General features: G+C 38.0%; 1 protein-coding gene across 5 annotated transcripts in view; it reads left to right on the plus strand.

The window, feature by feature from the left end:
• The window catches only part of map4l (microtubule associated protein 4 like), a 94,533-nt gene that overhangs the window by 60,416 nt on the left and 20,271 nt on the right, over positions 1 to 13,846 (plus strand). For all 5 annotated transcript variants that reach the window (XM_018678387.2, XM_018678391.2, XM_018678390.2 and 2 more), the window contains one exon: positions 11,912 to 12,231. In XM_018678387.2, the coding sequence (XP_018533903.1) occupies positions 11,912 to 12,231 (320 nt within the window). The remainder of the gene's footprint in view (positions 1 to 11,911; positions 12,232 to 13,846) is intronic.

Raw genomic sequence — 13,846 nt, forward strand, 5'->3', positions numbered from 1 at the left:
AATGAGTGAGCCAGAGAGACAGCTGAGAACCAGAGTGAGAAATACAGAAAGCTTGAGCTGCTGATTATAACTACCAGCACAACCAGCCCCTGACCGTTTCCTGACCTTGGAAATTCGCTTTGCCTGTCTGTATATTTTGGTGCCAAGTGCAACATGTTCTGTGCTCAGATGGGAGGAGTAGAGCAAACAGGCAAGAGGTTTATTCAGATGAAACAGTGCAAAGCAAGTTGTTGGTGTTACTGTGCTAAGAATGTCTTTGAACCACGTATGTTTCTGATCCAACATGAAACCTGTTTAATCAACAAGAGCAAACTAGATTCATTGAGAAAATGCACAGAAATAATGGAATAATGCTTAAGATGTAAATAAACAATTTTAATTAAGCACTCCACAGCCAACAAATGCATTTAAATCAGATGAAAAGTTAACATTTAATTTGTACAAAGCAGGAATGCCAATAAAGTAGTCTGAATTAATTTGTAAATTCATATAATTGACATCTGGCAGTATCTGTTGTCCACAGCTGCTTTAAAGCTTCCCCGTCAGTTCATTAAATCCCAGCAGCCATCTGAAGGCAGCAGGACACATTCAATGCATTCAGAGACTATTCAGACACTTCACCTCATATTTTGTTATGTTGCAGCCTGATGCTAAAATCGTTTAAATTCATTCTGTTTATCATAACTTAATGACAAAACAAACTAAATTTTTTTTTTTGCAAATTAAAAAAAAGTGGAATAGGATACTTAACAAATGGACTGTATTTTTTTTTACGGTGAACAATTTTTTATATAAAAAAAGTTAAATTCTAATGTTCAAAGTCAAGTCAATTTTATTTATAGAAGTGCACACTAGGCAACAGTGGCAAGGAAAAACTTCCCTTAAGAGGCAGGAACCTCGACCAAAATCCGGCTCATAGCGGCGACTATCTGCCTCGACTGGTTGGGTTAAGAGAGAGAGATTCCTTAACCACTAGTGTTCATCAGATTTTTTTTATTTTTTATAAGCAATTTTGATAAGCTTTTTTCAAAGTTTGGTGAGACATCACACTTAAGTGCAATTAAAACAATTTATAAGCATCTTATAAAATGGTAACATTCTGATTGTTCTATTTTCTTTTTTTTTTAAGTTAAACTATGCAGTGTTTAACAAAACAAACAAACAAACAAACAAACACAAGGACTGGACTGCCCAGATCTTCATAAAAGCATTTAAAGGATGTTTTTAGCCACTTTAAAACATGTTTGTTGTCGCACAACAAACAGTAATGAAACAGGGGGGAAAATGTCTAAAGCAATCTACATTTTAAACAACCGGCATATAAATGCTAACACAACTGACTGTATGTCACACAGCTGGACAGTATTGTCACACAACATTTACACCATTGTGACCATTCTTAATCTTTTCCATACATAACTGACCTTGAGCTTTTTTCTGACTGAATAAAATGAATAGATTGGGCTACAAAGGCTGCAACACTGCAGGTTCCAAAGAACGCAGTGGCCTCCATTATTCTTAAAAGGAAGAAGTTTGTAAGAACCAGGACTGTTCCTAGAGCTGGCCACCTGGCCAAACTTAGTGACTGGGGGTAAGAGCCATGACCAAGATCCAGATGGTTACTCTCCAGAGATCATGTATAGAGATGGGAGGACCTTCCAGGAGCACAGCCGTCATGGAAAGACTGCACTGATGTGGGCTTTGTGGCAGAGTGGCCAGACAAAAGCCTCTCCTTGGTGAAAAACACAAGAACATTTGCTTTGAACTTGCAAAAAAGCTCCTAAAGGACTGTCAGACTGTGAGAAGTAAGGTACTCTGGTCTGATGAAACCAAGACTGAACTGTTTGGCCTCAAGTTCTAAGTGTCACGTCTGGAGGAAACCAGGCACCTCTCATTAGCTGCCTAATATCATCCCAGTGGTGAAGCATGGTGGTGGCAGCATCATGCTGGGCGTGAAAACTGACCAGAGCAAAGTACAGTCCTTAATGAAATAATAACAGGGTTCCAGTAAAATGCAGCTCAGTGAGGTGCCTCTCTAAACCTACCAGGTGAAAACTGAATGATGAATCCAAGAGTAGGATTTGCTTTAGTTGGCATCCAAGTAGCATCATGTCACAGACAAAATAACATAGACCTGACTTAAAGTTACCAAGATAAAAGAACAAAAAGCAGTAATACAAACATCTTTCATATGAGGTGTGTTCAGAGTGTGAATGCAATATTCCTCTCTGCAGAGCAGTGAGTTGATGATGTTTAATGATGCTGATGCTGTGCATAATGTTGGACAATAGCATAATGTTTGTGTTGCAGCCTTATGTTCAGATAAGTAAATTAAAGCTGACACAAACCAGACCACAGGGACATTTCAACATATCAACACATGTACTGCTGTTTAAGCACAGTTGTCACACTATGTATTAGGTGACTATCTAATGTCAGAATTACACAGTCTGTCTCTCAGATTGCATCAATATTGATCAGGGTAGACACAGAGCTCATATTCTTTACAGAAGCAATAACTCTCAGTCATTATGAAGTATGCATTTTTATCCTTGAAGTAAACCTGGTCCAGAGTGCTCAGGACCTCAGACTGGGCTGAAGGTTCATTGTCCTGTTGGAAGGACAGGACAATGACCTAAGCACACGGGCAATAAAACAAAAAACAAAGAGTGGCATAGGAACAACTCTGATACATTTAGAAATCACCACACCTTCCATCTGTAAGATGTCCTTATAGCACAAATGATGCACTTACACCTGAGATCAAGCTTTAATGTAAACTGGTTTGTTTGTTTGCTTGTTTTTTGCATGTGTATTGAAATATTGAGGTAATCTCCCTGGTATTATTTTGCCATCATTATGTTTATATTCAAATCGCTGAGAAAAGGCATAAGAAAAAACACAAAAATGTGACCAAGTGCCAGTATTAACACTTAACATCAGTAAATATGGGTGTTTTGCTGTTCTCTCCTTTATCAACTGCCACCCTGCCAACAACAATGCTTGTGGCTTCTATTGATCTTTGGACAGAGTGAGCTTTGCTGTAACAGGAGTGAGCAATGAGTGAGTTTTGCAAAAGTTCAGATGGTAAAACCATACTGACTGAGAATGGGATGTCATAAGTGCTTTTGCTTTGTTGATTCTGAGAAAGTATACTGAATACTGAACTTCGGGGGGGAAAGCTTCCATTTCCATTATCTCAAAGGTCAAAGAAAATGGATTTTACCAGGGCTCAGGTCATCACTGTTTTTTATTTCATTTTATCTTTAAAATGTTGACAAATTGAGGTGAGAATGGTGTAATAGAAAAAGAAAGATTGAAATGTGTGTGAGGGAAGCTGGTAGAGGATTATGTTTGGACCAGCACAGGGCTTGATTTAATGAATGCTGATTTTCATTATAGACTTATTGTATGGCTCCATATAACAAAGGTAATGAAAGAGGAACCATCCACAAATATATTCATTCAATTCCCCTCTTGTTTTAATGTCATCTGTCCCTCTCTATTCAGTATGTTCTTTGTTTCTCTCTCTATGTAATGGTTTATCCATCCATCCAGCAATGTGATCTGTATTTCAGACTGCAGTCGACAGAGAAGAGCTGGGACATTGATTAGACATTGACTCTCACTGTACCAATTCAAATATAGAGCAGCTATTTGTAGCATCGTATGTGTGAGTGCACACGGATATGTGTGTGTGTAGGTGAAGAATTTCAAGTGACGTGAATCTTGCAGATTTTAAAGGCACACGCCCCCACAAACACACTGAGAGTAGACAACATGTCTGCAACTTAAGGTTTTCATTTAGTACAGAATTAGATCACAGCTGCACAACACACACACTTATACACAAAGAAGTACTGAGCAACAGTATATTGGGTGGGGTAGGCAGATGTGAGTCGTGACGTTTGATCTAACAGGAACCTCAAACAGTGATAAAACACAATTAATTAAACACATGGGCTCAGTCTCTTGCAGTTGTCATTTAACAGTTAGCCAGAGTTAGAGCTCTGTCTTTTCTGCAGTGTAGTCTCCATAGGCATGCTTTACAGGGAGGACGGGCCAGCAGTTTCAGAGAGGTAACCAAATACAGAAAAAAAATGGTAACATTAAAGTATACTGAATACTGACTGTAGCCCACGGTCTGTTAGCATCTGTGGTGTGGAATGTGTGGTTTCAGGAGGGTGAAGTTGCATCAGGTGCATATAGAGAGGCAGGACGTCCACAGCTAAGACAGTTAAAGCAACACCATATTTGAACAAAAAATATTAAGCAAACTCCTGTATATCCACTCACTGATTCAGTAAGAGTGTTTTTTTTTCCCCTTTCAACTCAGGAAAAATAGATATTTTTTACACAGTTTTACACGCTTGCTGTGACAACTGTAACACACTCTGGTAATAGTCACTCATTGGCCCTAACTGGTGCAGAACATTTCCTATGTGAATTACATGGCACCAAGAAACAAAGTATTACCCCTGAGCAAGCCACTGTACAACATCTCCTTGAGAGATTACACATTCATTTCAGTATTTTACAGCTTACTTCTTAAGTTACAATCCTTAAGATTCTGGCCCTGCTTGATTTGGCATCATCTCTGGTTACTGGTGATAGCGACACCTGTGGTCTTTGAGCAGCTGCCTTGTTGAAAATACAATTGAAGAGCAATTGCACATTGCAGCCAAACAAACTGTGGTTGTTTTAATAACATAGTTAGTCAATAATTGCAGGAATCTGGAATTTCAAAGTTGGAAATTTCCATAGGAATTAATGGGAATGAGCTGGAAATTTGCTAAATTATAGGTTAGCCTATAACAGGTCAATTAAATGTAGTTGAAAATAAAACATCTTGCAATATAATCTTGGTTAAAACAACCAATTAATGCAAATTCAGTTGAATTTCTACCCTGCACTGTGTATTCCTCAGTCCCATGCACACAGCACAGTACTTACTGCAGGGATATTGAGGCCACACACCCTGCATGTACTGTGCATTCCTCCATCACATGCACAGATCATTTCTAGAATCCTGCACACTACAGACACACTGCTGCATTTAGGCCAACAGACTACATCCAGTCAACTACATTTTGATGGTATTACTGGTATATATATACATATATGATTATGGTACTAAAGTGTAACTAGCAAAAAAAATGCAGCAATCAAAATGTGTTTATACAGTAGCTAGTAACCAGTAAATCAAAAATGCTAAATGTAAGAGCCAGGTTTATATGTTTATTTTATTCAACATTCATGTTTTTTTGTTCACTGAAATATCATTAAAGTGCTACACACAAATGAATCAAAATCCAAGATGTATTAGTTTGCACACATCTGTAAAATGTTTATATTTATGATTATATATGATTCAGTTTGTATAAATTACCCCAAATTTCTACTTTCTAATTCAATTCTATTTTGTAATTCAATGTTTCCAAAATTTCCCTTGGAAAGCTTCTGGAAAGTTTGCAGAAAGTTAGCAGAAATTTTTCACCAGCTTTGTAACCTCAGGTATAAGTAGTTTGGAGGTATGCAGTCCATCACCTGCAGCTCTTCATATAACAGTCAATTTCTGAAAACAGGTTTATACAAAACAGACCCTGTGCTTTACTAGTTTACCACTTCTAGCATGAATTAGCAGCAGCAGAACCTTTTAATTACCACATTCCATTTTATTAAAACTTTACTTTAAATGATTTAAAGTAGCACCTGTCATTCCAGTATTCCCATTTACCTGAATACAGTGCTGGCCAGTTAACGTCTTTCACAATACTCTGGCTGATTATGAGAGGGTCTGCACAGGACGGTTTAAAGCAGTGTTTTTTCTATCATTGTCTTGGGATGGTGGCCCATCCCTCAGGGGAAAATAAATGTAAGAAAATTAAGAACACTAAATACTGTATTTATGTTATCTACCTAATTTATGTGCATTTCTTTCATTTCAGCTAACACTTTTTTTAAGGCACACAGTCTGGCAACAGTAGCTCTGCTGTGTGTGTGTGTGTGTGTGTGTGTGTGTGTGTGTGTGTGAGATTAAAAGTGACTCAGACCCATTACTCCTTCGATTCTGGCACCCAACAACACAACATTTTGGTTATGTTGGCTATTACTCTGATGTGATTGGTGTTTGCCTCCAGTTTTTCCTCTGTTTTACCTTCAGCTAACACTGTGATGTAATCGTGACGTTGGGCCTAAAAGGGTCTCTAAGGGGGCAGTGGGAGTGAGAAAGATGGAAATTCCAGTGCATGCTAATGCTACAGAGCAGAGACAGAATAATGGCAGACAAACAGCCTAAGAGGAACAGAGAGAGGAATATAGATTTAAAAAGAAAGGCTATGACAGAGCTAATTTTTTTTTCTTTAGTTTCTTGGGAGGGATGGGGGGTCACTTTGGAGGGCAGGTCACCCTCCCAAGGCAACGCTTTGCTGCTGTGTTCAAATATCAACAGTCTTACTCCAGGATGCCTTACTCTGCCTTTAACCCCGGAAATACATCTGAAGAATATTATACTGAATTATGTTACTTCTTTTGCATAAATTGCATTCTCAATTTAAAGGCACGACCCTCTGGAATTCTCTACTTCCCAGTTTCAAGCAAATTCAGAATTATTTTTTCATTATTTGCATTTACAACGTTAGCATGCCTGCAAGTTTAAATCATGTTTAAATTTACACTGCTGTATTACAGGAAGTCAGTGATACTAACATGAATTACCTAATGTATTTGGCTATTAAACACTATTATGAACATTAATATTATGATATTTGCAATGTCATTTATCTCTTAAAATGTGAATTATGTTAATGGAAACTAATTATATAATCCAGATTTGATGCAATGCACACAAAGCACCAGAACAGCAAATTCTGCCACTCACAATGTAAACTGTTAAATATAGATTACTAGATATAAATACACAGAATGACTATTGCTGAAAAAATGCAAACCATAAATTTTCTTTGTCACTCTGCCAATTGATTGTCCTGTCTATCAATGTGGTAGCTTGATAGTTATAATGCCAGCAAGTAGGAGCTATATCAGTCAATACTCACACTTGATTAATGAGTGTACATGAGACAGAAAGGGAGAAAGTACATGTACTTTTTATTACTCATGTTGTGGGGACTTAAATCTATTTACACAGAGTCACGGGCCCTTCAGACCTGGCATTAATATGCATTTCAGGTGATTCACTCTGCCACTCCTTGTGCAGAAGTGAGATCTGATCACAAGTGGTCTCTCAAGACGCATGTAAAGATGTATTTTAATGCCAGGTGAACTGACATTTTTAAAAGCTGTCCACTTGTGACCAGAGGGGGGCCAGAGGGGCTGAGCGAATCAAGTCGCTGCGCACCACTGTACAGTGAAAAAATGCAACAGTCAGTGTTGATATCATGGCAGGCTGCCACAAGTATATCAATGTATGGGGAACATCGAGAAATGTAAAAATATTTTGGGTGGCAGGACAAATTAGACAGTGTCAGATGTGAACTGAGTTCCTTCAATGTAGCCCAGGACACTAGCCCAGACATACATTAATGCTAGGTATGAACAGGGCCATATTGTGGGTACTTGCCCACAATATGCCCACTTGCTATGGGGTACAAGAGGCAAATCCCCATGAAGTAAATTATTACATTTTAGGGTGAAAATTAAGTTTGGTTACAATTAACTAGAAATTATTGTAAGGCTAAAAGGTTAGGATAAGTCTTTAGGAAATTAATGTTAGTCAATTTAAAGTCCTCTGAAGTTATGGAAACATGACTGTTTTTGAGCATGTGTGTGTGCACATCTGTGTGTTGAGAAGGCCGCCTGCAGTAAAATATCCATGCCATGTCTGTGTATGTTAGTCATGCTCTGATTTATGAGGCAGTCAACTCTCTCTATTTCTCTCTCTGTCAAAAACACACACTCATACCGGCTGCCTGCTAGCAGTTGTGTATTGTAGCATGGTATTAGATGGATCCTGTGTTCTCAACCAGCAGTTTCATGTTGGATGAGTCATATTGTTGGTCTTGCAGGATTGAATGATAAAGAGACGCCAACAAGCATATGCAATAAACTGTTTGATTTGTGTTAAGGTTAAAATTATTGTATAAGTGCCCTATGTAGGGGCTATCTTCTTTTATATTATAGCATCTTTCAAATAATTCTAATGATATATGTTATGTTCTTTGTACAAAAATGTAATAACAAGCACATTTGTATAGTCTATGTGTTACTTTTAACTCATTCAGTCAAGTCAAGTCAATTTTATTTATATAGCTCCAAATCACGACAAGAGTTACCTTAAGGCACTTTTCATATAGAGCAGGTCTGGAATTTGAAATTTTTTTTATCATACATGTAGCCAAAGTTCTCTGATCTTAGTGGCACAAAGATAATTTGAGCAGTTCAGATAAATTGAAGTCATAATATCTAATATTTCAAATCTTTTCATTCACTGACTGAAATCTACAACCCATAGACACCAGAGGAAACCTTAAATTACTGAATACCTGCTGAGGTGCAGAGTAGCTGACAAAACAAGGAACATAAGCAGACGGCTGTTAGCTAAAAACAGCACTTAGTCACAGAGTTTGCTTGCCAAACAAACTGCATTGCTAGCACTGACTATCTGCTGTAGCTAACAGTTAGCTACACTGTTGGGCCATTCTGTCTTTTCTCTCTCTGGTCCTCCTCATGACTCTGGGGCTCTTAATAATAATTGATATTATTATTATCAGTATGTTGTTATCATAACAACCAGTCTGACAGTGCTTGGGTTTTCCACCGTTGCTAAGTGCTTGCTCATGGTGGGAACTGTTGGGTTTCTGTTCATAATATTGTAAGGTCTTGACCTTCCTCTGTAAAGTGCCTTGGGATAATGGATGATTTGGCACTATATAAATAAAACTGAATTGAATAAATGACTACCTGTGCAGGGATGACTCTGTGTTAACTTAGAAAATTCTAGGGGCTGGTTCTCCCTTCTCTGCTTCATTTTCTGGAATTTGATGTTCAAAGTATGTAAATGAGAAATGATCTAAGCTTCATCCCACCAGTCACAGTGCACCACTCAGTGAAATTCAACAGTAGCTGTGTCAAAAGGTATTTACTGTTTCAGTACAACTGAACCTTGTGCAGTGAATTAGCTAATATCTTTATCTGGTAAAAAAAAAAAAAAAAAAGTGGTGAAAAGGAAAGCACCTAAGAGAGTGCAAAAGACAATGTACAAGATGAATTATCTTGAATGATAGCTGGAATTAACTTTCCTGGATGACATAAGAGACATTTGGTAACTCTGAATTTTTAATCTTGAATTTTAGCGTCTAAATTTGACCGAGCATATTTGAGCAAGCAGAGGTTTCATCTTGATTATTTGATTGAAACTGAATTGAGCTCTCATTTAAATAGAGCTACTTGAATATAGCTTTTACAGTTTTTGAAAATTTCAAAACTTCAAATTGACCTTTAAGGATTTCGACCACATAAATTCAGAATGATGGTTTTCAAAGTCAAACCCCAAAGGTGCTCTGTTGGATTCAGATCTGTAAGATTGTTTCAAAGTAATTGCATTTAACGGTGCAATGTCGACTTAATTACAGCTTGATAAAGTATGACAAAACAACAGTGTTAGATTAATAGTTAGAATAGGAATGCTGGAGGATATGTCCAAATAACAGTGACTCTGAACATACTGTAGCTTTTTCTGCATGACCACACATGAGCTGTTCATGTGAGAATTCTCCATGTTCATAATCATAGCCTGTGTCTATTTTGGGGCGTCAGGCTGAGCTACCTTGCTGCCACAGTTAAAAGTAATATAACAACATGTCTCTTGTATATATATCTTGTAAAGTCCAGGTTGTCCACTTTATTGCTGGAAAAAAACACAACAACAGCAAATTTGCATTGTTTCAGAAGAGACAGAACGTTTATTACACAGCAAACCTCTAGACAGAGGGAAATGGGGGGACATTATGTCCAGGACACAGTGAGAGAGAGAGAAATCAACACCCAGAGAGACAGACACAGAGAGAGAGAGAGAGAGAGAGAGAGAGAGAGAGCACAGGAAAACTCCAACTGCCCTTCTCCTTCAGTGAAAGTGAAAGGTGTCAGTATCACCTGATCTTTTCCTTGTCTATTTGGCTGAAAAGTGAACAAAATGTCCTGTCGGATACTAATATTTAGTTTAGAACCATAACTCCCTTGAACCTTAGCCACATGTGTATGTACCTAATACTAACAAGCCCTAACCATAGCACTTCCAGATTACAAAAAAAGATGAGTCATTGCTCCAAATGCCCCTAATCTACTGTTAGTCATACAGTCATGAAAAAGAAAGTACTCCCCCTTTGAATTCTATGGTTTTATTTATCAGGACATTATAAAAAAAATTATCTGGTCCTTAGCAGGTCTTCAACCTTAGATGAAGAACTAGACCAAAATGCAGTGTGTGAAAAATTAAGTACACCCTTACACATAAATTAAAAGGGTAAGAAGCAGCCAGGTGCTGCTGATCTTATGCCCTTGATTAACTGATCATCTCACCAGCAAGTGTGAGCACCTCTATAAAAGCAGAGGTTTTGACAGTTTGCTGGTCTGGAGCATTCAGGTGTGCGTTAACACAATGCCAAGGAGGAAAGACGTCAGCAATGAACTTAGAGAAGCAACTGTTGCTGTCCATCAATCTGGGAGGGATTATCAAGACGTTTCCAAACAATTTAAAGTCCATCATTCTACAGTGAGACAGATTATTCACAAATGGAAAACATTCACGTCAGTTGCCAGTCTTCACAGGAGTGGACGTCCCAGCAAATTCACCCCAAGGTCAAACTGTGCAATGCTCAGAGAAACCCAAAAAAACAAAAAAAACAAAAGCTACATCTCTACAGGCCTCAGTTGTTTGGTCATAATGCACAGCACCACCTTTGGCAAAAACCAAACACAGCATATCAGCATCATAACACCTAATACAAATGTCAAGCGTGGTGGTGAAGGGCTGATGATTTGGGCTTGTTTTGTAGCCACAGGACCTGGGCACCTTTCAGTCATTAAGTTGACCGTGAACTCCTCTGTATACTAAAGTATTTTAGTGTCAAATGTGAGGCCATCTGTCTGACAGCTAAATCAGCTAGAACAGAATGAATGAAAAAGAAAAGAATCAAGGTGCTGTGCATAAACCAATGCCCAGAAATTCTCTAGTGAATTGAAGCAATGCTGTAAAAGAAGTGTTTGCCAAAAATCCTCCACAACAATTTGAGATACTGATAACATCATACAGAAAACTATTACTTCAAGGTGGTTCTACAAGGTGGTTCTACAAGTTTTTCACACATGGCTTCTCCATATTGGCTTCATTTTTGTTGAATGACACAGTGGAATCTGTTGTCTGTTGTTTTACACCTGAAGTTACATTTTAAGAATTTTAGAACCTGGTAAGGACCAGATATTTTTATGTCCTGATTCATAAAACCAGAGAATTCAAAGAGGGTGTACTTTCTTTTTCATATGACTGTATCTTCCTGGATATTACAGATATGATCTGTGCTGTGTGTCTTTTGGAAATACTTGTTTGCTTGAAATAATTTATTTTGCACTCAAAAAACTGTAATAAAAATAAACCATTTTCACTGATAGACATGGAAAACCTGTACTTATACTACATGATCTGTCTGATTTGATAACCAAAACAATGTGTGTATCCCTTTTTGTTCATTACACAACCTTCTATCATTGTACTTGTGAACAGTGATGCACTGTATTGATTTTATCCAATCAAATTGTTGATGTGCAGTGACAATTTTGAGGACACTCATCAGAATCAACTTAAATTTTTTTTCTCTCAGTCTTATACATTTACATTTACTTATTATGATTGTGGTAAAACAGGCTGACAGAGACAATTACATTCTTTCTCTCACAGTGAAATCAGATAACAAGGACAAGCAGGAGAAGACGGATATCATGTCCAGTAAGACAGAGAAGACCGATGCCTTTGACAAAAACCAGAAGTCTGAGAAGATTCTCAAAGATGAGGAAATGATGAAGATGAATGCAGAGAAAAACAACAAGGCCAGCGAGAAGGCAGAAAAGGTGGACAAGCCGGAGAAAACCAACAAAGACGAGAAAGAGGAGGAGAAGAAGGTGGCTGAGAAAAAGGAGGAGAAGGAAGGGAAAGGCACAGGCAAGTCTTCAACAGGCAATGGCAGCAAGATCCTGCCAAGCCCTGACAGCAAGAGCAAGGTGGGTCTCTCTCACACATTAAGACACATAGAGAGTACTCAAACATACTGCTTCCCAAACATACTGTATTTGCTGCATACAGATTGACATACTCTGGCGGTGGCAAGGTGTCCGGTGGTTACAGAAACAGTCCCATCACCCAAAGGTCATAGTACTAAACTCTGCCTCAGCCGGTGTGCAACTTCAACTTTGTTGCACCAACTTCTGTCACAGTATAAATGCTTCACAAGAGAAGCATGACCTATAGACAGATTTAGTAGGGAGGCTCAGCTCCTGGCCTTTGTTGGTAATAAATAAGTGTTGGACATAAAGATATTTTGTTATAGAAGAAGCTTACAGGAAAGACTGCTTGCACAAAACAACAATGTGCAGTGGAAATCCTGCAGTCTCATTTGAGTAGATGGCGCAATGGTGAGGAAAGTGCATGGGCTACTTGGGCATGTGAAGATGGTAAACCCTGATTGTAAAGTGGATGCACTGTGTTACACTCACCAGCGAGAGAATGAGTTAATGTGTTCTGATTTCTGATTTCTGAACTGATGTGTTTGTCAAACTGAATATCCTCAAACTATCACTTCAGTGCAAGGACTCACATATCCTTAAAGATCTTTACAAATAGGTGTGTTTTTTTTTTATTTACACAACAATATATATTAGAATATTGTTGTCATTAGTACTTTCACACAGAACACAAATACTACCTGGCCAAAAAAAGTATGTCCATAATTGGCAGTGGCTCCAGTCAGCTCCTGTATATTCTTAGGCCAGTATTTCACATTTTCATGTGGTTTATGCATCATGCCCCTGGTGTGAAAAGGCCTTAAAATATATGACAAAGTCAGTGGATTCATGAAGATGGTTAAATTATGGGAGAGGAAATCTGCGGGTGGAGATGTGAGCTGTTTCCCACGGCTTGATGCCTCTTGTCACCAATGATGTTGACAGAAGTCCTGTGGTGTAAAAACATCTGTCTAAACTCGACACAGATTTCTATGATATTGAAACAAAGTCAGAAAACTGGTCTGGGTGAGGAACACATGCAGTATGAATGAAGGAGGCAGCAGCCTTCCTGTAAGATTGCAGGGAAATCTGGATGGATTTTTTCCCTTGACCTTAGGCTAAAGGTGGCACATGCTGAAAAGTCATTGACACAGTTTTGGTGGACTGTTGAGAAGGAATAACTTGAGCTTGATGTTTCAATTATGTTTTAGTCTTATTGCATTTTGAAAGAAAGTATTAAAATTGTAAGTTTATTAAACCAATGACATGATAATCCCATGGAGGAGTATGCAGTACATTGACATCATGCTGCATACTACTTGCATAACCAAGCTTCTAGCACCACCAATCTCACAATCACTGAGTCTGTTGATTTGTGTTGTGTTTTTGCTGATTTGCAGTGTTTGAGTATGAATGTGTCCAATATCTGAGACCAGATTTCTATATCACATGTTAATTTGACTGCTGCTCATTTTATCACATTATGATATTACTGCTCATGAGCTCTTTAAAGTGGTTATAAAATGCTAATTCAGTGTTATAATTTATGGCTTGTTTTATGATTGTCATATGGTTGGTTTTCATTGCAATCAGAGATTTCATCTCTGCTTTTTCT

The sequence above is a fragment of the Lates calcarifer genome, linkage group LG4, assembly GCF_001640805.2.
Source record: "Lates calcarifer isolate ASB-BC8 linkage group LG4, TLL_Latcal_v3, whole genome shotgun sequence".
Classification (NCBI taxonomy): Eukaryota; Metazoa; Chordata; class Actinopteri; family Centropomidae; genus Lates; species Lates calcarifer.